This window comes from Anomaloglossus baeobatrachus, chromosome 3 (genome assembly GCF_048569485.1).
Source record: "Anomaloglossus baeobatrachus isolate aAnoBae1 chromosome 3, aAnoBae1.hap1, whole genome shotgun sequence".
Lineage (NCBI taxonomy): Eukaryota > Metazoa > Chordata > Amphibia > Anura > Aromobatidae > Anomaloglossus > Anomaloglossus baeobatrachus.
This window is the reverse complement of record NC_134355.1, coordinates 64,056,522-64,082,825: the sequence shown is the minus strand read 5'-3', so window position 1 is coordinate 64,082,825 and position 26,304 is coordinate 64,056,522. Positions and strand designations below refer to the sequence as shown.

The window sequence follows — 26,304 nt, the reverse complement described above, 5'->3', positions numbered from 1 at the left end:
TGCAAACACAACAATTGATGATGAAGTTCTAGATCCCACCTACTGTCAACCCACAGTCAGGCACTCGAGGAGGTCAACAGAGGTGGTGGAGGAGGATGCAACTGATGACGAAGTTACCTTGCGCCTTCCTGGACACAGTCGGAGTACTGGTAGCACGTCTACAACTGCATCCTCAGCCACCACTCTGCCTCTGAGCATTATTCGGGGTGGATCAACAGGTCGCATGGCCTCTAAGCCTTGCTTAGCCTGGTCCTTTTTTGACATAGAAAAAGATCGCCCAAATTATGTGATCTGTAAAATTTGTCGTGATTCTGTTAGTAGAGGTCAAAACCTCAGCAGTTTGACAACTTCTTCCATGAATCGTCACATGAATAAATATCATAGGTCCCGGTGGGAAGCTCACCGTGCTGCAATGCGGCCTAGCGGAGCGAACCATCCACCGCCTGCCCCTTCCAGTGCATCCGCACGCTCTTCATCTTCTAGGACTGTGGGGACAGCTGTCACACCTGTTTTTCCACCCACAACTTCCACCACTGTAACCGGAACAGGCAGTTTGCTTGGTAGGTCGTCAGTTGGTTTGGAAGGGGAAACAAGTGAGTGTGTACAGCTCTCTCAGACATCGATAGCACCAACGTTGGATGAAGGCAACATCATGTCTCCGCCTGCACTTTCCTCACAAACCTGCCTTTTTCCAGGGACACCCTACTCAACACCGTCTACACACAGCAGCCAGATCTCTGTCCCTCAGATGTGGTCAAATAAAAGGCCACTTCCTGCGACCCATGACAAAGCTAAGAGGTTGACTCTATCCCTCTGTAAGCTGTTGGCTACCGAAATGCTGCCTTTCCGCCTAGTGGACACACAGGATTTTAGAGACCTTATGTCTGTCGCTGTGCCCCAGTACCAGATGCCTAGTCGCCACTACTTCTCTAAGAAAGGTGTGCCCGCGCTACACCAGCATATCGCACACAACATCACCGCTTCCTTGAGAAACTCTGTGTGTCAACGGGTGCATTTCACCACCGATACTTGGACAGGGACGTTACATGTCGAATGACTGGGCACTGGGTAACTATGGTGATAGATGGTGAAGGGTCTGCTGCACAAGTCTTGCCGTCCCCACGACTTGTGTGTCAATCCTCTGTCTGTCCAAGTTCCGCCACTGCTTCTGCATCCTCCACCTCATCTGGGTCCTCCACCTCCGCCCCAAGCCTGCCTGGTCAGGCCACCAGCGTTCTCACTGCGCAGAAGGAATCACGCACCCCTCATTACTATGCTGGCAGCAGAGCGCAATGGCATCAGGCGGTCTTTAGCTTGACATGTCTTGGGAATAAGAGTCACACAGCTGAGGAGTTGTGGTCAGCTCTGCGGTCCGAGTTTAATAAATGGTTGTCTCCACTCAACCTGCAGCCTGGTAAGGCCGTGTGCGACAATGCTGCAAACCTGGGTGCGGCCCTTCACCTGGGCAAGGTGACACACGTACCTTGTATGGCTCACGTGTTGAACCTTGTCGTCCAGCAATTTTTAACACACTATCCCAGCCTAGATGGCCTTCTGAACAGGGCACGAAAACTGTCTGCTCACTTCCGCCGTTCAAGCGCCGCAGCTGAGCGACTTGCATCGCTCCAGAAGTCTTTCGGCCTGCCGGTTCATCGCCTGAAATGCGATGTGGCGACACGCTGGAATTCAACTCTCCACATGTTACAGCGACTGTGGCAGCACCGCCGAGCCCTGGTGCAATACGTCATGACGTATAGCCTGGGCCAACGAGATGCAGAGGTGGGTCAGATCACCCTGATGGAGTGGTCTCAGATCAAGGACCTATGCACCCTTCTGCACAGTTTCGACATGGCGACGAATATGTTTAGCGCTGACAATGCCATTATCAGCATGACAATTCCAGTCATTTACATGCTGGAGCACACGCTAAACACTATTCGGAGTCAGGGGGTGGGACAACAGGAAGGGGAGGAACTACAGGAGGATTCATATGCGCAAGGGACAACAACATCACCAAGGTCCAGACGTTCATCATCACCAACGCAGAAGGCATGGGACCATGGGGGACAGGGATCAACAAGGGCGCATAGTAGCAGGCGAAATGTTGAGGAAGGTGCAGGAGAACATGAAGAAATGGAGGACGAACTGTCCATGGACATGGAAGACTCAGCAGATGAGGGAGACCTTGGTCAAATTTCAGTTGAAAGAGGTTGGGGGGAGATGTCAGAGGAAGAAAGAACGGGTAGCACCTCTATGCCACAAACACAGCGTGGACTTGGTCCGCATGGCTGCGCAAGACACATGAGTGCCTTCTTGTTGCACTACCTCCAACATGACCCTCGTATTGTCAAAATTAGAAGTGATGATGACTACTGGATTGCCACACTATTAGATCCCCGGTACAAGTCCAAATTTTGTGACATAATTCCAGCCATAGAAAGGGACGCACGTATGCAGGAGTATCAGCAGAAGCTGTTACTCGATCTTAGCTCGGCTTTTCCACCAAACAACCGTGCAGGTGCAGGGAGTGAATCTCCCAGGAGTATCTCCAAATGAACATCGATGCCATGACTTTGCAAATGGAGCCTTGCTCCTTTTGGGCTTCAAATCTAGAAAAATGGCCAGAGCTCTCCAGTTACGCCTTGGAGATTTTGTCATGTCCAGCTGCCAGCGTGGTCTCTGAACGTGTCTTCAGTGCTGCTGGGTGTGTGCTGACAGATAAGCGCACGTGTCTGTCCAGTGACAATGTGGACAGACTGACGTTCATCAAAATGAACAAGTCATGGATCCAGAAGGAATTTACTACCCCTGTGTCATCCTGGGGAGAGTAAATGCTTGTGGATTTGGAATGTGCTTGATGCAAATCAAAACATCCTGTTTGCAACTAGGGCACAACTGCTGCCACTGAAGGGGTGGGTGTGTGTGGGGCCCAATTTTTTGAAAAAAGGGAGACTCCGCTTCTAGTAACCCTTGCTTACATTGTTTTTAAAAGGAGCCAAGATGAACAGAGCTGGGATCAGGAAAGACTTTGCTACCTACCCTGGTGTCATCCTGGGGACGGTTAATTATGGCGTATTTTTGAATGTGCTTGATGCAAATCTAGCTTTGAAGTGTACAACTGGGGCACAACTGCTGCCACTGAAGGGGTGGGTGTGTGTGGGGCCCAATTTTTTGAAAAAAGGAAGACTCCGCTTGGAGTAACCCTTGCTTACATTGTTTTTAAAAGAAGCCAAGATGAACAGAGCTGGGATCAGGAAAGACTTTGCTACCTACCCTGGTGTCATCCTGGGGACGGTTAATTATGGCGTATTTTTGAATGTGCTTGATGCAAATCTAGCTGTGAAGTGTACAACTGGGGCACAACTGCTGCCACTGAAGGGGTGGGTGTGTGTGGGGCCCAATTTTTTGAAAAAAGGAAGACTCCGCTTGGAGTAACCCTTGCTTACATTGTTTTTAAAAGAAGCCAAGATGAACAGAGCTGGGATCAGGAAAGACTTTGCTACCTACCCCGGTGTCATCCTGGGGACGGTTAATTATGGCGTATTTTTGAATGTGCTTGATGCAAATCTAGCTGTGAAGTGTACAACTGGGGCACAACTGCTGCGACTGAAGGGGTGGGTGTGTGTGGGGCCCAATTTTTTGAAAAAAGGAAGACTCCGCTTGGAGTCACCTTGCGGTGTTTTACATGATTTTAGAAGGGCGTGCCATGCCTATATCTGTGTCTCCTCCTCTTTTTCCTTGTCCTGCTCTTTTGTTTTCACATGAGTATATGTCCTTGTCACTTTCTCATGTGTTTGTGTTGTGTTGTGAGTTGTTTGTCACCTTTTGGACACCTTTGAGGGTGTTTTCTATGTGTTTTTATGTGTTTGTGAATGCCTGCCATTGTTTCCTATGCGGTTCGAGTTCGGTTCGTCGAACGTTCGACGAACCGAACTCGAACGGGACCTCCGTTCGGCGAGCCGACCTCGAGCCGAACCGGGACCGGTTCGCTCATCTCTACTATTAACACTACGCGTTTCAGCAATCCAATGTTGCTTTCATCAGGTCTCATGATGAACATTGGATTGCTGAAACACGTATCGTTAATAGGAGCTCAGCAATAAAAGTTTATTTATTTAAAACCACTGGCAAATGGTTCAATAAGCGCTAAAACAGACCGAAAATACCTTTCATTCAAGCTCTGTCTAGCCAGACAGAGGCTGGAAGTAGCTCCACCTATTGAGCCATGGGCCCAAGTCACTGGTCAATAGCACAACACCCAATTTGCAATTCCGATTTTACAGTGCACATTTTCACCAGTAAATGGTGCTAGGACACAACAAATGAGAAATACATTACATATAAGTGGAAGTGCATATTCTAAAGCTGACAAATGGATGTTACTACACTCAGAGGGGAAGGTGGGAAGTGAGTTGTAGTGTGTGGGACCTACTCATGGTCCAGGGGTATGTAAAGGGACACAGACACAATCTGGACTGGTCCACTACATATCATTTTGCCCCAAATACAATCCTCCACATTTCCCCTTACATTGATAATAGCACTTTGGAGCACTGCCTAAATTGACTGCTCATCCCATCGTAAACACTGACTCTACAGGAGCTGAGAGCAGACACAGTGTGTGCAAGTGTATTCTAATGCTCCTCTCCTGTCTGCAGCAGCCACGCACAGCATATTGGATCATATAGTATTGGGTACTTGATTCTGACAGGAGAGGGGAAGAAGAGCACGCTGAAAAGGATGTGTGTGTGCCCGTACTCAGTGGGCTCCTGCAGTGTCAGTGTACACACTTTCAACTCTCTCTCTTGTCAGCATTGGCCACCCAATACTGTATAGTCCTATCTACAGAGTGAAGTGGGATGAGAACACACCTGCACATAATAAAAGTGTTTACTGTAAAAGAAAATAAGTAAAAGCTGCAACATGATTTTTATAGGTATTAAATGCCCTATCTGAATGTATAAATTAATGCATTGAGTTTTGGGGATTTCAGACTCCCTGTAATGTATACTATGAGACAAATGCATTACACAGATGCCTCTGATCTATTTCATACAGTGGTAGATTTACATTGTAGAAAATATACCATTATACTGAATAGTTTATGAAAGAAAGTGCAGTATATAAAACATAACATTCACCAACCAGATGGATACCAAAATTACACTCTTGGCAATATTTTTCCCATCACTAGAGATGACTGAACCCGAAGTTCAGTGTTCAGTGTAAGTACCAAACACAGACTTTACAAAGAAAACCCAGACTTTGGGTGCTCTACGTATGCAAACCACTCATGTGAGCATCACTGTGCTCGGGTACGCTCAGTGCTTAGCTCAATGCGAGCCGCGCAGTGTTTGAGCAGCTCGCACTGGGGTTAACAGCAGAAAGATCGAATGTAGTGTGCAGCCAAAAAAAATACAAAAGCAAAAAACATTGCCTACCCACCCCTAGAAAAGTTCTGTTTATGGCTGGCTGCATGTGGGCAGAGACCTGAACTGACCAGTTAGTGACTTCCATTGGGATTCAGGTCACGTTCGGGTCCCAAACCAAACTTTATCAAAAGTCTGGCTGCACTTGTCGTGGACGGAGGAGGGGACGCTGCGCTCACCCACTGCTTGGGTCCGGCTGCTGCTGCTGCTGCTCGGTGGTGGCTCGAGCGGTGGGCAAAATCCCGGGGACTCGAGCGGCGTTCCTCGCCCGTGAGTGAAAGGGGGGTGGTTTGGTTTAAGGATATTGTCCGTGACGCCACCCACGGTTGTGGTGAGATTGGTGACACCACCGCTGCTCTGGAAAGGGATCCCGGGAGCGGTGACAGGGAGCAGCTTGGATGTTGGTTCTCCCCTCCGTGGGTAGGGGGGTTGGTTGTCCCGGGGCCCGGTGAGGGGTAGGGATGGATGGCAGGCGGGTTACGGGGCCTGGTGAGGTGCAGGGTCGCGGGGGCAGCGCTGTGCCGCACGGCACGGTGGTACTCACTCAGCCAGTAATTCACACAGAGTCTCTGGTCAAACAAACGGCTGGATGGACGGGTCCCACCGATGGCTGCGGTTGTTCTCCCGGTAGGTTGATGGTGACTGCCTTTCCCTGCACCTGTGTTGTGTTTACGGTTCCAATGGCTTCCCACCGGTAACCCGCTCCCCAGCTTGGATGGGTGCTGAAGGAGCCCCTTTTGCCCGCAGGCTCTGGCCCTGGGAACTGTAGCCTTGGCGGTGACTGTGTTTCCCTTTACGGTGTGAGCTGTTGCCTTCAATCGGGTCTTGACTGCTGGGAAACCCCGGAGGTTCCCTTCGCTAACGGATTTGACCGGTTTTACGGCGACTCCTAGCCTGGTCGGGGTCTGTAAGCCCTGCCGGATGGTGCTGGCTTCTCTTTGCTCTCCGATCTGGTACCGCCGGGCCACCGCCCGTCCACGGTCCTTACGGTTCGCTCCAATCAGGCTCTCCTGCAGACGGTCACCACCGTCTGCCAACCTTGCTGTTCCGTCCGGGCCACACACCCGGACGCCTTCAGTCTGCTCCTCTACCACTTCACTTCACTCCTCCTCAACTCCCCTCCAAAACTAATCTGACTGCTTTTCCCGCCTCCAGGACTGTGAACTCCTCGGTGGGCGGGACCAACCGCCTGGCCCACCCCCTGGTGTGGACATCAGCCCCTGGAGGAAGGCAACAAGGATTTTTGTGTTTGACTTTGGTGTGCCTAACCGGGGTGTGGGGTGTGTTGGTGTAGTTCTGTGACGACCTGGCTTGTCCAGGGCGCCACACACTCACTGAACCGAACTGCCACGGGTCCGCTCATCTCTACCCATCACTCTTATTTCAACACGTTACAGGTTTCCTGCTGGTCTCTACGTCTTGGTTCTTTTTGAACATTCAGTAAATGACCAAAGCGGTGACTTGCCTCACTTGCATCTGCTCACATGTGTCACAGGAGATTTTTGCAGGTATCGCCAACTGTTATGGAGGCGTCAGGCTCTGTGGAAACTACAGATTCTAGCACTCTGCCTGCTAACTTCTCTGAGGTCTGTGTTCAACACAGGGAGACATGGTCATCAACCCACAGTCTTAGGCAGGCTTAGTTTACTTAAACTGGTCTAGTGAGTTTTGTTGTGGTCCAAACTTACTGGTGGTTGTGCATTATTGATGTGAGCTGGGGTGGTGTTAACCCTTGAATTTTTGTTGCTACCTTCCTGATCTTGCTTTTCTCTTTAGTCTCTTACTGTTTGTTCTTGTAAGTTTGCATTGTGTTTGAGTTTTGGTTTTCCAGTCTGTCTTAATCTGTAACCATCTGTAGCATATGCAAATGAGCAAGGACTAATCTGACTGAGCATCACTTCTCCCAGGCTAGTTCTTCCCCATGGACATTATTAACATTGTTAACATAATCCCCGCCATTGTAAGAGAACAGAATCCATTTTGTTCTTATAGTTTCACATTTCTGTTCGCGCCCCTACTACTCTTATTGGGGCATAGATCAGAGGGGACTTATCCTTTGTGACCTTTTATAAACTGGTCACATGTACTATTAAAGAAGAATGATTTGAGCACACCATACTAAGCATATGTGCTGCATTTATTTCCCGAGCACTCGTAAAACAAATCTAATTAATTTGGAGTTCCAGAAGCATAGGAGTGTATTTCGCTCACATCTTTGTTGGACCACCAGCAGGGAAGATCTTCAGGAATCTTTGAATTGACTGCAATTATATGGAGGATGTCAATAATGCCCAGGGGAAAGCATTAGGAAATCAGAGTCTGGATTAGTCTGGGGTAAACAGCATCCAACTAAAGTAACCCTGACTTACAGTCCCTGGCAGAAGTTCTGTCGCTTATCCATATTATATAAATAAAAGCTTATAACCTGACTTTAAATTCATCCATTGGTTTCATAAATTACTCTTTTGAAAGCTGAAACCCTCCCAAATTTGGTTTAGGTTATGAAAATAAAGTTGCTGCCAAGCTGAAATATTGATCATTTAATGAACACAGAAAGGTCAGATTTTGGACAGACAAAACTTTTGTCGCCTTGTCATATAATGCACCCAATCCTAGTTTACATCCTCACCTGTGTTCACTAAATGATCGCTTAATTAGTGGGTGTGTATAAAAAGAAACCCAGCACCCCAGACCTTCACTTGAACTTCAACTTGACCTCTGACAACATGACAAAAATCCACCCTGCGACCAAAGCCTTGATTATCAAGAAGCTGAAGACCAGATCCACTGCTGTCGTGGCTGGCACCTTTAATGTGTCTCAGCGTCAAGTACAAAGAATTAAAAAAAGATTTTAAGAAACTGGAGATGTTTTTGACAACCCCAGGTCCGGCAGACCCCACAAAACAACTGCTCAGGTGGAATGTTTGTTGGTTAGAAAATCCAAAGCCAGCCCCTCTTCCACTGCAGCAGAGCTCCAAAAGGCCTGGTCACCTCAAATCCCTGTGCCAACTAGAAAAGTTTGTAGGATTCTGTCTCAAAATGGCCTCATGGTCGAATCAGTGCCCAGAAGCCAGCACTAAACAAAAGGCAATTAAAAAGCCGTGTGGCATTTGCCAAGTCCCACAGCCTGCTAAACAGATGGACGCTGGAAAAGTGGCAGAAGGGGGATTTCTCTGCTGAATCTTCAGTTGAATTACACCACAGCCACCTCACATACTGCAGGAGACCTACTGGAGCCTGTATGGATCCAGAAAACAGTTAAGTTTGATGTTGGAAATATCATGGTCTGGGGTTACATTCAGTAAGGGGGTGTGCAAAACATTTGCAAGGTGGAAGGCAATATCAATAGCCTAAAATATCAAGAAGTATTAGCTACCTCTTACATTCCCAATCATAAAAGGGGTCAAATTCTGCACCAGGATGGGCCTCCATCTCATACATCAATCTCTACAACAAAGTTCCTCCTGGCAAAGAAGATCAAGGTGCTCGAGGACTGGCCAGCCCAGTCACCAGACCTGAACATCATTGAGCATGTTTGGAGTAGGATGAAAGAGGAAACTTGGAAGACAAAACCAAAGAATCTAGATGAACTCTGGGAGGCATGTAAGACTGCATTCTTGGCTATTCCTGATGACTTCATCAATAAATTGTATGAATCATTGTTGGACCGCATGGATGCAGTCCTTCAAGCTCACACAAAATATTAAATATGTCTCTAATAGCACCACAACTTCATTCACCAATGTTATGTAACATATTTTTGTATTAGATGTTAATTATTTGTTTGAATTTTACATTACTTTCTGTGGGCGACAAAACTTTTGTCTTGCCAAAATCTGACCTTTCGGTGTTCATTAAATGATCAATATTTCAGCTTTGCAGCAACTTTATTTTCATAACCTAAACTAAATTTGGGAAGGTTTCAGCTTTCAAAAGAGTAATTTATGAAACCAATGGATGAATTTAGAGTCAAGTTATAAGGTTTTAATTACATAACATGGATAAGCGACAGAACGTCTGTCAGGGAGTGTATTTGTATGGCTTAAGAAACACGGCATGAAAATCGGACCGAGTGGAATGCAATAAAACATTGCATTCCACTCGGACCAATATTAGCCTATGTGTCAGCCCCCATGAGCGATTATTTTCTCGGCCCCATTCGGACCGAGAAAACAATCGCAGCATGCTGCGATTGTTATGCGAGACTCTTTCTCTCGCACCCATTCAAGTCTAGGGGGCGAGAGAAAGATCGCACTACACTCGCGGTACACCGATATACTACGGAGGAGAGAGATAAATCCCTCTCTCTCCTCCTCCGTGCTGGCCCGCCCCTCCTCAGCGTTGGCCTGCCCCTTCTCAGTGCCAGCCCGCCCTCCGCAGCTAAGGTCCGATCGCATGATCGGACCTCAGTCGCAGTGACATTTGCATGACACTCTGCTCCCCCCGCTGTGCTGCCAGTGTCATGCGAGTATCGCATTAGTCCCCGTGTGGCCCCGGCCTTCATGTCCAAATGTAGACTAAGGCCCCAATTCATCAAGACTAACGTTTTTTGTACCAATTTTGATGAATGGTCTGCAGAAGTAAGGTGCACCAAATTTATTAAAAGGCGGCCCCCTAAATTTGCTTACTCTTTCATCTGAAATGTGCCAATATAAGAAATGTTCTCCAGTTAGGTACTAGAGTACATTTCTGTTACAATTTATACCAATTCATGCCTTTTTTGTGGTGTAAATTATGATGAATTTTTTGACCATGCTCAATGATGCTCCCTCCCCGTTATATCCTTAGTGAGGTTTAAACCCAAGACTGCAAGTTTACAGTGGAATCCACTGAGCCACTGTACTTCCCATACTAAAAGCAATAGTCATGGCTGTTGTATGTCCGTTAATCTGTATAGAGAGGCTGGGCAAAGTAAACATGAGTTCTTTGGAAATTTGGAGAATTTAATCAGAGCACACTTAACCAGCATCTTCTATACATGAGGTGATGTAACAGTTTCTAGCAAGCACACTGCTATATAACACTGTTTCAGGCAATAGTAGATGGAAGGCTTTAATAAGGCTTCCACACGGGGTCAGGGGCATATCAGATCACAGCCCAGTGATTCTTACTATGAAGACTAACCAAGGTGTTGGTAAACCCTTTTGGAGGTTAAACCCTTTTTGGCTGAAACTAATAGATCAAAGTGATAGAACTCTGACCCAAATAGAGGATTTCCTGGAAGCACACCCTAAACCCTGGAATATTAACTTGGTGTGGGACACTCTTAAAGCCTACCTTAGAGGGTGTTTGTCTTCAACCATAACATATCTTAAAAGAGTGACTAAAACTGAGGATGATATAGTAGACGGGAGACTTAGGGACTAAGAGGCAATATATATATCGGCCCCAACCGATGGAAATAGGGCGGCCTGGATGCAATCATATAGGTTATATATGCAGCACTCTGAGACCAAGTCCAAACGCAAATTGTTCTTTACCCGACAATCATATTTTGAGCTTGGAAATCAATCCAGTAAATTATTGGCATATATGGTTAGGCAACACAACACTTCAAATACAATATTGGGTATACGGAGGATGGATGGCTCAATAGCTACATCCCCTGAAAATATTTTAGAGTGCTTTTGTGAATACTATAAAACCCTATACCAGTGTTTCTCAACTCCAGTCCTCAAGACCCACCAACAGATCATGTTTTTAGGTTTTCCTCAATGTCAGACAGGGAATAATTCCATCACCTGTGCAACATTAAGGAAATCCTGAAAACCTGATTGAGGAAAACCTGAAAACATGATCTGTTGGTGGGTCTTGAGGACTGGAGTTGAGAAACACTGCCCTATACACTTCTAGAAATCCTCATGGAGTTCAAAGTTGCGTGACATATTTGTCGGATTTAGAGTTTCCCACTTTGAGTGGATCACAACGGGAGTCTCTGGAGGCGGACATCACACTGGATGAAGTGATTACTGCCATCTCGGATATGGCTAGGGGGAAATCTCCGGGTCTAGATGGCCTTCCCATAGAATTCTATAGTAAATATTGTGACGTATTGGCCCTGATTCTTTTAGAGGTTTTCTCACATTTTTCAGCCGGCGACTCTCTACCTGCCTCCTTGTACGAAGCACATTTAGTCGTGCTGAGGAAGGAGGGTAAAAACCCACTAGACTGCGGTTCATACCGTCCTATATCCCTAGTTAACGTGGATTACAAGATCTTTACCAAAATACTGGCGTCCAGGCTTAATTCAGTCATACTGAGTATAATTCACCCAGATCAAACCGGATTTATGCCTGGGAAAAACACCTCTATAAATATAAGACGGGTCCAGTCCATAGTGCAATATAGCACACTGGTCCAGGAGAACGAGTGGGCCTTGGCCTCGCTGGATGCGGCCAAGGCATTTGACTCGGTAGAATGGCCATTTTTATTTGCCTGCCTCCAGAGATTTGCCTTTGGGCCTAAATTCAGTAAGTGGAATCATATGTTGTATAGGTCCCCGACAGCCAGGATACTAGTCAATGGTGCTATGTCTACACCCTTCTCATTGAATCGGGGCACAAGACAGGGATGCCCTCTGTCTCCAGCATTGTTTGCACTAGTTATTGAAGCTTTGGCAATTAGAATCCGCTCTCATCCACAGATCACTGGAATCACTATAGCCGACCACACAGATCAAATAGGATTGTATGCGGATGACATGGTTGTCTTCTTAGATCGAGTGCAAGAGACTCTACCGGTGGTTATAGACACTATAGATAAATTTGGGGAGTTTTCGGGACTACGCATCAACTGGGATAAGTTGGCTTTGATGCCATTAATGCATGGGTCTGGAATTTCAATGGAGGGTAGGTCACCTCTGCAAGTGGTAACTAGCTTTAAATACCTGGGAATACACATACAGAAAGACCATACACTAGACCTGCAGACGAGTATAACACCACTTCTGGAGCACGTTAAACTTAAATATAACTTGTGGAGCAAGCTACCCCTGTCAGTGGTTGGCAGAATAAATTTAATCAAAATGATATTACTTCCAAAGCTTAGTTATACACTACAACATAGTGCAGTATCAGTACCCAAATCCTTCTTCTCAATGTTGAACTCGCTTACTACCTCTTTCATATGGGGGAAATCCAGACGCAAACTTCAGTTATCCATTTTACAGAGATCCAAAAGACTGGGAGGGATGGCTTTACCGGAGTTCTTCCTCTACTACCTCGCGGGACAGCTTAGGGCACTAGAGACTTGGATGCCTGGATGTCAGCTGCCAAACTCTGAGAGTCACTTGGCACACGCGGTTGGGACTGATTGTTTAATGGGTTTTCTGGAATCAGATGGACTGAGAACACCACGGCAATTACCCCTCCTCAGGTTGGCAAGATTAGTCTGGCGACAAGCCAAGAGGGTGGCACACTTCGAAGGGGTGGTGGCGGAACTCCCATTATGGGGGAATAGCCACTTCCATACTCTGAGAGATCACCCCTCGGCGCAATTCTGGGCCACTCACAACGTCAGTGCATTAGATGATCTTTTTGTCCCGGGAACCACAACCTTCAAGTCCTTTGAACAAGTCCAGATTGAATATAATGTTCCAAGATCACAGTTTTTTAGATACCTGCAGATTCGCACAGCGATTCAATCCCACAAACAGAAAATTGGAGTGAGGAAATTGATATCATTCATCACTTCCTATGATAGTTATTCTAAAATCACAAGGACCTCGAGACCTCATCTCAGCTATATATACTTACCTGTTGTCGGTGGGGGTGGAGTCGGACCCCTTGCCAGCCCAGGATAGATGGAAATCTCTAATTCCCTCTCTACAGGGAGAGGAATGGGAAGAGATATTGGAATCTCTGACTGCAGTATCTCCTTCGGTTAATAATAAGTTGATTCAATGCTACATTGTCCACCAGGCATACCTTACTCCAACTCGATTATTTAGTATGGGCCGTTGTCGTACATCGGAGTGCCCGAGGTGTCATCTCTCAGGGGCAAATTTCATACATATGATTTGGAGCTGTCCCAATATATCTTCATACTGGCGGGGAGTGACATCTCTGCTGACATAGATTGTGTCGATTCCTGTTTTGTGTGACCCTTTGATATGCCTGTTTGGGGTGTTGGAGGAAGAGTTCTGGGATCATTACATGACAATATTCCTCAGAGAGGCATTGTTTCTGGCTAGGAAATTAATAGCTCTGAGGTGGATGGGAGATTCGAATCCAACTGTGCGGTCCTGGGTTAAACTAGTCAATGCAACCATAGTCTATGAGCGGGTGGTATATTATAATAGGGAATCGCCGGGAAAATTTAACAAAATCTGGGGTTTGTGGAATTCTTCTCCAGACACACTTGCGGAGGTTTGAGGGAGATTATGTGGATAATGGTGGTTCCCGTTAGATGTTGGGATATGAAACACTGTCCAATGGTATATTGAGGTATAATAATGCAATGTGGCTGTTGTTGTTGTTCTTTCTTTCTTCCTTTTTCTATTCCTCTTTCTATCTTGTTTTCAAAATATGGTCATGCTGATAGTTCGAGCTGTTCTTATGCTCAATATAAAATTAGATACATATGCAAATGATAAGAAGTATGGATAGTAACATTGTTCTATCTTAAGTGCTAATTATATTATGGACTTTATATGACTGTTCATTGTTATATTCAAATATTATTATCTATATACTGAGCTATTTTTATATGGCAAATGTCAGTTGTACCATGTTTGAAATTGTTAATAAAACGAAGTTAAAAAAAAAATAAGGCTTCCAGAATAATATACATTACAGTCTGTTTACAGATTATCTTCTCTCCATACACAGAGTCTTTCTCCTAACAATGTGGATGTACACAGAGCAGAAAACTGTACCTTATCATGCAGTGAGGTGAGGGAGAGGGGTGGATCCTGTACTGGTCACTTCTCTCCTCTATACTTCTGCTGCACAACAGTTTGCTCTTGAAGTGTCCTGACTATTCTCCACTCCTGACAGTTTTTCCTGGACTGGTTGGCATCTGTAGTGTGACACTTTTATTAGGATACATACACTACACTTTCTGAGCACTGCTCCTTCTTTGCAGAGAGACAGACACTTCTTTCCTTTTGCAGAGACAACTACACAAGCACTGCTTCCCAGCATCCCCTGGGTCATTGCTGGATACTTTTTGCCTCCTTAACTCCCCAGTTGCTGGATGATTTTAGATCATCTGTGCAGTTTCTACTTGTTACAAGAGCTTACAATTTTCCCTTAAATTATTAAATATAAATCAGAATAAAACATTGTTGAACTCTGGAGGTTACCAGAAATTATAGCTTGATGATACAATGCTACTTACAAAGGGTAATGATTGCCTTCATAAAATGTTTAATTTTTGCATTAAAGGGATATCTCGAAAACCCAGATCAGCTCCTTACCTCATCACGGATTGGATGCCATTAAGAAATTGACAGCTAATGACGCTTATAACTTGAAAAAGCTTCCCCCTTTGGAAAAGTTTTCAGATCTTATTGAAGCGGATCTGACTTACCCAAGCCATTGCTGCGCTTTCGAAAACTGGAAAAAACAAAAAAGGTAAATTTCTTTTAATTTTTGGAAATAAATATGACCAAGACCATCCGGAGACTTAATATTGCACGGTGTTCATTAAGAGGGAAAGCACCATGGCGGCGCACATTCTAACCTCTTGTAACCTACAGAAATATGTATTGTACGAAATTGGAACTACTTGTTCTCAGGCATTGAAATTACAATGTGCGTCTCCCATGTTATTAACCTAATAATGTGACATACAGGATTCCAGAAAAGTATTGATTGCGAACATATGGGCCCAGGAAAAGGCAATTAAAATAAATTGTGTGTGAAATAGGAACTGCGTTCACCTGAGGTCTTGTGAGTTATGTCACGGGAACTTTCATGTCATTTTTCATTGTCCTGGCTCAACATGCTATAGATATAAGGCGCAGAATATGCCATTCACAATATTACAAAGACAAAGTGATGTATGTGCTGGAAATTGGGGACTTTGCCAACTGTCTGTCAATGAAAAATTACAGGATGTATCACGGAATCTGTGATATTTTACTTTGCCTATATATTTTTCCTCTCTAAGTTATTAGTATACTTTAGACACATTTAAATAAATTAACTTACTGAACACAAAGCCATTGTATTTTTGCTTATGGTAAGTTCCGTGAACCCCCCGACAAACAATGATGCCGAGTTTAAAAAATAAAATGCAGACACAGGAGTTTAAAGGAATTTTTTTGTTTTAAATTTTTATGGTAAAGGTTTCCTGATTCACAAAAATGAAATCATTTTACCTTATCATGTTCTGCTCCAGCCCCTGCTCTTTATTGCTGATATATATATATATATATATATATATATATATACAGTTAGGTCCAGAAATATTTGGACAGTGACACAATTTTCGCGAGTTGGGCTCTGCATGCCACCACATTGGATTTGAAATGAAACCTCTACAACAGAATTCAAGTGCAGATTGTAACGTTTAATTGGAAGGTTTGAACAAAAATATCTGATAGAAAATGTAGGAATTGTACACATTTCTTTACAAACACTCCACATTTTAGGAGGTCAAAAGTAATTGGACAAATAAACCAAACCCAAACAAAATATTTTTATTTTCAATATTTTGTTGCGAATCCTTTGGAGGCAATCACTGCCTTAAGTCTAGAACCCATGGACATCACCAAACTCTGGGTTTCCTCCTTCTTAATGCTTTGCCAGGCCTTTACAGCCGCAGCCTTCAGGTCTTGCTTGTTTGTGGGTCTTTCCGTCTTAAGTCTGGATTTGAGCAAGTGAAATGCATGCTCAATTGGGTTAAGATCTGGTGATTGACTTGGCCATTGCAGAATGTTCCACTTTTTTGCACTCATGAACTCCTGGGTAGCTTTGGCTGTATGCTTGGGGTCATTGTCCATCTGTACTATGAAGCGCCGTCCGATCAACTTTGTGGCATTTGGCTGAATCTGGGCTGAAAGTATATCCCGGTACACTTCAGAATTCATCCGGCTACTCTTGTCTGCTGTTATGTCATCAATAAACACAAGTGACCCAGTGCCATTGAAAGCCATGCATGCCCATGCCATCACGTTGCCTCCACCATGTTTTACAGAGGATGTGGTGTGCCTTGGATCATGTGCCGTTCCCTTTCTTCTCCAAACTTTTTTCTTCCCATCATTCTGGTACAGGTTGATCTTTGTCTCATCTGTCCATAGAATACTTTTCCAGAACTGAGCTGGCTTCATGAGGTGTTTTTCAGCAAATTTAACTTTGGCCTGTCTATTTTTGGAATTGATGAATGGTTTGCATCTAGATGTGAACCCTTTGTATTTACTTTCATGGAGTCTTCTCTTTACTGTTGACTTAGAGACAGATACACCTACTTCACTGAGAGTGTTCTGGACTTCAGTTGATGTTGTGAACGGGTTCTTCTTCACCAAAGAAAGTATGCGGCGATCATCCACCACTGTTGTCATCCGTGGACGCCCAGGCCTTTTTGAGTTCCCAAGCTCACCAGTCAATTCCTTTTTTCTCAGAATGTACCCGACTGTTGATTTTGCTACTCCAAGCATGTCTGCTATCTCTCTGATGGATTTTTTTCTTTTTTTTCAGCCTCAGGAATGTTCTGCTTCACCTCAATTGCGAGTTCCTTAGACCGCATGTTTTCTGGTCACAGCAACAGCTTCCAAATGCAAAACCACACACTTGTAATCAACCGCAGACCTTTTAACTACTTCATTGATTACAGGTTAACGAGGGAGACGCCTTCAGAGTTAATTGCAGCCCTTAGAGTCCCTTGTCCAATTACTTTTGGTCCCTTGAAAAAGAGGAGGCTATGCATTACAGAGCTATGATTCCTAAACCCTTTCTCCGATTTGGATGTGAAAACTCTCATATTGCAGCTGGGAGTGTGCACTTTCAGCCCATATTATATATATAATTGTATTTCTGTTTTTGTAAACAGCTAAAATAACAAAACTTGTGTCACTGTCCAAATATTTCTGGCCCTGACTGTATATACAGTCATATGAAAAAGTTTGGGCACCCCTATTAATGTTAACCTTTTTGCTTTATAACAATTTGGGTTTTTGCAACAGCTATTTCAGCTTCATATATCTAATAACTGATGGACTGAGTAATATTTCTGGATTGAAATGAAGTTTATTGTACTAACATAAAATGTGCAATCCACATTTAAACAAAATTTGACCGGTGCAAAAGTATAGGCACCCTTATCAATTTCTTGATTTGAACACTCCTAACTACTGTTTACTGACTTACTAAAGCACTAAATTGGTTTTGTAACCTCATTGAGCTTTGAACTTCATAGGCAGGTGTATCCAATCATGAGAAAAGGTATTTAAGGTGGCCACTTGCAAGTTATTCTCCTATTTGAATCTCTTATGAAGTGTGGCATCATGGAATCCTCAAAACAACTCTCAAATGATCTGAAAACAATGATTATTCAACATAGTTGTTCAGGGGAAGGATACAAAAAGTTGTCTCAGAGATTTAAACTGTCAGTTTCCACTGTGAGGAACATAGTAAGGAAATGGAAGAACACAAGTACAGTTCTTGTTAGGCCCAGAAGTGGCAGGCCTAGAAAAATATCAGAAAGTCAGAGAAGAATGGTGAGAACAGTCAAGGACAATCCACAGACCACCTCCAAAGACCTGCAGCATCATCTTGCTGCAGATGGTGTCAATGCGCATTGGTCAACAATACAGCGCACTTTGCACAAGGAGAAGCTGTATGGGAGAGTGATGTGAAAGAAGCCATTTCTGAAAGCATGCGACAAACAGAGTCGCCTGAGGTATGCAAAAGCACATTTGGACAAGCCAGCTACATTTTGGAAGAAGGTCATGTGGACTGATGAAACAAAGATTGAGTTGTTTGGTCAAACATAAAGGCGTTATGCATGGAGGCAAAAAAACACGGCATTCCAAGAAAAGCACTTGCTACCCACAGTAAAATTTGGTGGAGGTTCCATCATGCTTTGGGGCTGTGGGGCCAATGCTGGCACCGGGAATCTTGTTAAAGTTGAGGGTCACATGGATTCATCTCAGTATCAGCAGATTCTTGACAATAATGTGCAAGAATCAATGACAAAGTTGAAGCTACGCAGGGGATGGATATTTCAGCAAGACAATGATCCAAAACACCGCTCCAAATCTACTCAGGCATTCATGCAGAGGAACAATTACAATGTTCTGGAATGGCCATCCCAGTCCCCAGACCTGAATATCATTGAACATCTGTGGGATGATTTGAAGCGGGCTGTCCATGCTCGGCGACCATCAAACTTAACTGAACTGGAATTGTTTTGTAAACAGGAATGGTCAACTATACCTTCATCCAGGATCCAGGAACTCATTAAAAGCTACAGGAAGCGACTAGAGGCTGTTATTTTTGCAAAAGGAGGATCTACAAAATATTAATGTCACTTTTATGTTGAGGTGCCCATACTTTTGCACCGGTCAAATTTTGTTTAAATGCAGATTGCACATTTTCTGTTAGTACAATAAACCTCATTTCAATCCAGAAATATTACTCAGTCCATCAGTTATTAGATATATGAAACGGAAATAGCTGTTGCAAAAACCCAAATTGTTATGAAGAAAAAAGGGTGCCCAAACATTTTCATATGACTGTGTATATATATATATATATATATATATCATATACTATATATATAATAGTTGTTCTAGAGATGAAAAGGTGTGTCCAAACGTTTGGTCTGTACTATATATATATATATATATATATATATATATATATATATATATATATATAGTACAGACCAAGCGTTTGGACACACCTTCTCATCTCTAGAACAACTATTAAGAGGAGACTTTGTGTACCAGGCCTTCATGGTAAAATAGCTGCTAGGAAACCACTGCTAAGGACAGGCAACAAGGAGAAGAGACTTGTTTGGGCTAAAGAACACAAGAAATGGACATTAGACCAGTGGAAATCTGTGCTTTGGTCTGATGAGTCCAAATTTGAGATCTTTGGATCCAACCACCGTGTCTTTGTAGAAAAGGTGAACGGATGGACTCTACATGGCTGGTTCCCACCATGAAGCATAGAGGAAGAGGTCTGATGGTGTGGGGGTGCTTTGCTGCTGACACTATTGGGGATTTATTCAAAATTGAAGGCATACAGAACCAGCATGCCTACCACAGCATCTTGCAGCGGCATGCTATTCCATCCGGTTTGCGTTTAGTTGGACCATCATTTATTTTTCAACAGGACAATGACACCAACCACACCTCCAGGCTATGTAAGGGCTATTTGACTAAAAAGGAGAGTGATGGGGTGCTACTCCAGATGACCTGGTCACCACAGACACCAGACCTGAACCCAATCGAGATAGTTTGGGGTGAGCTGGACCGCAGAGTCAAGGCAAAAGGGCCAACAAGTGCTAATCTTCTCTGGGAACTCCTTCAAGACTGTTGGAAAACCATTTCCAGTGACTACCTCTTGAAGCTCATCAAGAGAATGCCAAGAGTGTGCAAGGCAGTAATCAAAGCAAAAGGTGGCTACTTTGAAGAACCTAGAATATAAGACATATTTTCAGTTGCTTCACACTTTTTTAAGTATTTCATTCCACATGTTTTAATTCATAGTTTTGATGCCTTCAATGTGAACAATGTTTATTGCTTATTTTACATTTTTGCAAAAAATAAAAAACTGAAAATTGGGGCGTGCAATATTATTTGTCCCCTTTACTTTCAGTGCAGCAAACCCACTCCAGAATTTAATTGAGGATCTCTGAATGATCCAATGTTGTCCTAAATGACTGATGATAAATATAAGCCCCCTGTGTGTAATCAAGTCTCCGTATAAATGCACCTGCTCTGTGATAGTCTCATTGTTCTGTTTAAAGCGCAGATAGCATCATGAAGACCAAGGAACACAACAGGCAGGTCCATGATACTGTTGTGGAGAAGTTTAAAGCTGGATTTGGTTACAAAAAGATTTCCAAAACTTTAAACATCCCAAGAAGCACTGTGCAAGCAATCATATTGAAATGGAAGGAGTATCATACCACTGCAAATCTACCGAGACCCGGCCGTCCCTCAAAAATGTCATGTCAAACAAGGAGAAGACTGATCAGAGATGCAGCCAAGAGGCCCAAGATTACTCTGGATGAACTGCAGAGATCTACAGCTTAGATGGGAGAGTTTGTCCATAGGACAACAATCGGTTGAACAATGGAATGGTTCACAAATAAACGTATCCAGGTATAGAATGGCCAAGTCAAAGTCCAGACCTGAATCCAATTGAGAATCTGTGGAAAGAGCTGAAAACTGCTGTTCACAAATGCTCTCCATCCAACCTCACTCCACTCCAGCTGTTTGCAAAGGAAGAATGGGCAAGAATTTCAGTCTTTCGATGTGCAAAACTGATAGACACATACCCCAAGCGACTTACAGCTGTAATCGCAGCAAAAGGTGGTGCTACAAAGTATTAACTTAAAGGGGACGAATAATATTGCACGCCCCAATTTTCAGTTTTTTATTTTTTACAAAAATTTAAAATAAGCAATAAATATTGTTCACCTCCACAATTGTGTCCCACTTGTTGTTGATTCTTCACCATAAAATTAACATTTTTTTATCTTTATATTTGAAGCCTGAAATGTGGGAAAAGTTTGAAAAATTCAAGGGGGGCAAATACTTTCGCAAGACACTGTATATATGTGTATGTATTGTGAATGTTTACCTGCTCACTTGATGGGGTCCCTCACTGGGCTGCGTTTCAGAAGTAGCACACAGGAACGACGCACTTCATTAAAAGTCCAGCAGTTTATTAAAAAACATAGCATAAACTGCATCCCTGTAACATACAAATCCTCTGTATTCTTAAAGGCACACACACGGCTGGCCGTCTAAGTTGCTGGTCGCCCACACAGGTTTGGATTCACTTCTTAGTAGACTCCCACTGACCCCGGTCAGCTGAAGCGAACCCTCTTTCTCTCAGGGGGTCCTTTTGGAGAGGCTTCACCACCTTTATCCTGAGTCCAACAGCCTCTTGTTTTCCCTCAGAAACTGCTCCTCAGACACACGGATTTCTGGTCCGTATAGTCCACACTGGAGGTGTAGCAGCCTCCACACACTGGCTGCTCTTGACGCACTATGCCTGCTGGCAGCCACTCTCCTCATGTCAAACACAGACTGACTCCGTTTCACCTGACATATGACCTGTCAGCCACATGTCAAACACACCTATGGGCGGGGTACGAAGGTGACCAGACCCACCATCTCTCCAGCCACCTGAAAACCTGGCCCAGAGAACACTTATACAAAATATGTGTGACTGCAAGTTCCAGAATGGACCTTCAGGTTTGTGTATATATATATACAGTATATATATATATATATACAGACCAAAAGTTTGAAGACACCTTTTCATTTTCATTCAAAGAGTTTTCTTTATTTTCATGACTCTGAAAATTGTAGATTCACTTTGAAGGCAACAAAACTATGAATGTGGAATACAATACATAACAAAAAAGTGTGAAACAACTGAAAATATGTCTTAAGGCCGCTTTACATGCTGCGACATTGCTAGCCGATGCTAGCGATGTTGAGCGTGATAGCACCCGCCCCCATCGTATGGCTAATATGTGGTGATCGCTGCCGTAGCGAACACCACGAACTTATCGCTACGGCAGCGTCACACGCACATACCTGCTCTGCGACATCGCTGTGACTGGCGAACCGCCTCCTTTCTAAGGGGGTGGTTCGTTCAGCATCACAGCGACGTCACTAAGCGGCTGCCCAATCAAAGCGGAGGGGCAGAGATGAGCAGGACGAACATCCCGCCCACCTACTTTCTTCCTCATTGCTGGCGGGACGCAGGTAAGGTGAGGTTCCTCGTTCCTGCGATGTCACACGTAGCGATGTGTGCTGCCGCAGAAACGAGGAACAACATCATTACTGCAGCAGCAACGATAATTGGGAACAGGGGGGCATGTCACCGATTAGCGATTTTGAACGTTTTTGCAACGATTCAAAATCGCTAATAGGGCGGGCTTTGCACACTACGACATCGCAGGTGCGATGTCGGTGGGGTCAAATCGAAAGTGACGCACATCCGGCGTCACTTGCGATGTCGTAGTGTGTAAATCCTAGATGATACGATGAACGAGCGCAAAATCGTCGTCATCGTATCATCGCTGCAGCCTCCGACATTTCCATAATGCCGGGGGAGCGACAGGTACGATGTAGTTCCTCGTTCCTGCGGCCGCACACATCGCTGTGTGTGAAGCCGCAGGAGCGAGGAACTTCACCTTACCTGCCTCCCGGCTGCAATGAGAAGGACGGAGGTGGGCGGGATGTTTACATCCTGCTCATCTCCGCCCCTCCACTTCAATTGGCCGCCTGCCGTGTGACGTCACTGTGACGCCGCACGACCCGCCCCCTAAGGAAGGAGGCGGGTCGCCGGCCAGAGGGACGTCGCACGGCAGGTATGTGCGTGTAAAGCTGTGGTAGCGATAATAATCGCTATGGCAGCTTTCACTATATATCGAACGTGCGACGGGGGCGGGACTATCGCGGCACCATCGGTAACACATTGTTACCGATGTTGCAACGTGCAAAGCCCGCCTAGGTGTCACACGCAACGACATCGCTAATGCGGCCAGATGTGCATCACAAATTCCGTGACCCCAACGAGATCTCTTTAGAGATCTCGTAGCGTGTAAAGCCACCTTTATATTCTAGGTTCTTCAAAGTAGTCACTTTTTTGCTTTGATTACTGCTTTGCACACTCTTGGCATTCTCTTGATGAGCTTCAAGAGGTAGTCACCGGAAATGGTTTTCCAACAGTCTTGAAGGAGTTCTCAGAGATGCTTAGCACTTTTTGGCCCTTTTGCCTTCACTCTGCGGTCCAGCTCACCCCAAACCATCTCGATTGGGTTCAGGTCTGGTGACACTTTTTTGTTAAGTATCTCATTAAGTATTTCATTCCACATGTGTTAATTCATAATTTTGATGCCTTCAATGTGAATTTACAATTTTCAGTCATGAAAATAAAGAAAACTCTTTGAATGAGAAGGTGTGTCTAAACGTTTGGTCTGTACTGTATATACATTTATATATATATATATATATATATATATATATATAATGCTGCAGTGATATCATCACTATGATATCACATGAACGCTGCAGCCAATCACTGGGTTCAGAGGTGATGCCGATAAACACAACATGAGACTGCTGAGCCCAGTGATTCCCTGTGATGGTCACATGTTGATGTTGGGATGTCATCACTGAAGAGGTAAGTATAGCTAATTTTGATATTTTTCCATTGAAAACAAAAATGGAACCACAGAAATGGGAATGTTGGATGACACCTTGATCATTAAACAGCAGAGCTGGGTATGCTTGATGCCAGTTTGGTCATGGGATTGTAGACCTAAGTATGAAATACATCACCTTGGAACAGCAGAGCCAAGTGTGCAAGAAGGCTAATTGGAACAGCAGAACATAGTATGCAGCATAGAAAAGATATGAGTGAGGACACAGAGTTTGAGGCTTTTTCAGCAGAGCCAGGTATGACATGTGAGTCTGTGAGATCAAAGTCCAGAAATGTGATAACGGTGACAATACTAAACTGCTTAAATACTAAGATGTTGCCATGCCTTCTAAGCTCGTATATAGGGCCTAAGTATGTGACATCAAAGATGCACGCCTTGTTATCATGGAAGTCACACACACAGGAGCAGAGGACGTTAGGTTCTAAGCAAAGGAACACTTTATTTTGTGGAAACATTGTTTTATTCCTTGTGGAAATATGTAAACAATGGGTAGCTATCCCACACAATTTGACACTATCTGCTCTGATTAGAGATAGCGTCATTACCAAAGAAAATATTAAAATGGCATTTATGGTTTGGCTTTTTCTTCTAAGTCACATAGAAAGTCTTGTTGAAGGGTCAATGTTGACTTTTAGCATTGCTACCCCAATAGGTGACACTAGAGTTCTAGGAAAATTTCTGTCTGAAGAGGATATTTGTATATCTACATTTCCAGAGAAGCATTGCATGGCCTATAAGTCTCCCTTTACCAACTTGGTTCTCTCTCCACAAGAAAAAATGTCCCCTATCAGAGGCCTTTTTCTTAGTCAAATTAGACCTTCTGCTTTGTGCTGATGAGGAGCAAATACCCTTAAACACGACTGCAAAGGCAGTGTCTAGTTTGGCTTTTTATCCTAATTCATGTAGCATGCTTTATTTATTCAAGGGTCAGTATTTACTTTAAAGATTGCTATTATGTATAGGTGGCACTAGAGTTCCTGTCCTCTTCCTGTTTGCATATTTAATTTACCAGAGGAGCATTGCATGGCCTATAAGTCTCCCTTTGCCAAGTTGGCACTCTCCATAAGGAAAGATGTTCCTTCTAAGACCTCATGTCAGAGGCCTCTCACTTTGCCAAATTAGACCTTCTGCTTTGTGCTGATGAGGAGCAAATACCGTCAAACATGTCTGCAAAGACAGTGTCTAGTTTGGCTTTAAAATACTAATTCTCGTAGCACGCTTTATTCAAGGGTCAATATTGACTTTAAAGATTGCTACTATGTGTGGGTGACACTAGAGTTCCTGTCCCCTTCCTCTTTGCATATTTAAAGTGAACCTGTCAGGTCCAATATGCACCCAGAAACATGAGCAGTTCTGGGTGCATATTGCTAATCCCTGCCTAACTATCCCTAAAGAGATTTTTAGAAAAAGTATTTCTAAAGATCCCATATGATATGCTAATGAGAGCAGGGTCTAGTCGCAAGGGCGTTAGTTCCTGCGCTCATTCCGCCCTCTTAGCATGGTAGCACGCCCACAGGGGCGTGCTAACATGCTATTCAATGCCCATTCCCCAGCGACATCATCAGCGATCGCGTGTACCTTTGTCCATTGTCGCTGCTTCAGAAGCCATCTTTAGGGCTAGTGCGCATCATCAGACGTCTTGGTGCTTCCGGTTATGCGCCTTATGAAGCCAGGTCTATGTGTCCCTGCTTCAGAGAGGTCTAGTGCGCATGAGCGGAAGTGCTTGGACTTCTGATTATGCGCACTGACCATAAACCTGGCGTTCTGAAGTGGTGACAATTGACACAGGTCACCGATGATGACGATACTGGGCAATGGGCATTGAATAGCATGTTAGTACGCCCCTGTGCTAAAATGCTAAGAGGGCGGAATGAGAGCAGGAAGTAATGCCCTTGCGACTAGTCACTGGCCTCATTAGCATATCATTAAGGATATCTAGAAATACTTTTTCTAAAGATCCCTTTATCTATGCTAGTGTATACAGGGACGGTTAGGCAGGGATTAGAAATATGCACCCAGAACTGCTCGTGGTTCTGTGTGCATATTGCACCTGACAGGTTCTCTTTAATTATCCAGAAGAGCATTGCATGGCATATAAGTCTTCCTATGCATTCTCCACAAGAACAAATGGCGGAGACCTCTTACCTAGCTAAATCTTAAAGACCTGCTACTTTTCACTGAGAGGTCAAAAATGTGTCTATAAACAAAGTGTTTGATTTGGCTTTTTATCCTAAGTCATTAAAGGGTCAATATTGACTCTTAGGATTTCATCTCAAAGAGCTAGCAGTAAAGTTATAGTCCTCTTCCTCTCTGAAGAGGATATTTGCACACAGGATATGTTGACACACAGTTATTATTTTAATCATATATTTCCAGAAGTAACAGATAAATGTCGGAGTTTCCAGTTTTGGAGCAACTGCTTCCTCACTCATCTCTAATCTGCAGGTAGAGTAGAAATCACGAGAATCTGTATAGCGGCCATATTAAATAAAATGTATGGAAGATAAATGACAAA

At 44.1% G+C, this 26,304-nt stretch overlaps 1 protein-coding gene across 2 annotated transcripts in view; it reads left to right on the top strand.

Annotated features, from left to right (window-relative positions):
* The window catches only part of LOC142296035 (follicle-stimulating hormone receptor-like), a 270,857-nt gene that overhangs the window by 234,536 nt on the left and 10,017 nt on the right, over positions 1–26,304 (top strand). For both annotated transcript variants that reach the window (XM_075339219.1, XM_075339218.1), the window contains exon 9: positions 14,816–15,004. In XM_075339219.1, coding sequence (XP_075195334.1) covers positions 14,816–15,004 — 189 coding nt within the window. The remainder of the gene's footprint in view (positions 1–14,815; positions 15,005–26,304) is intronic.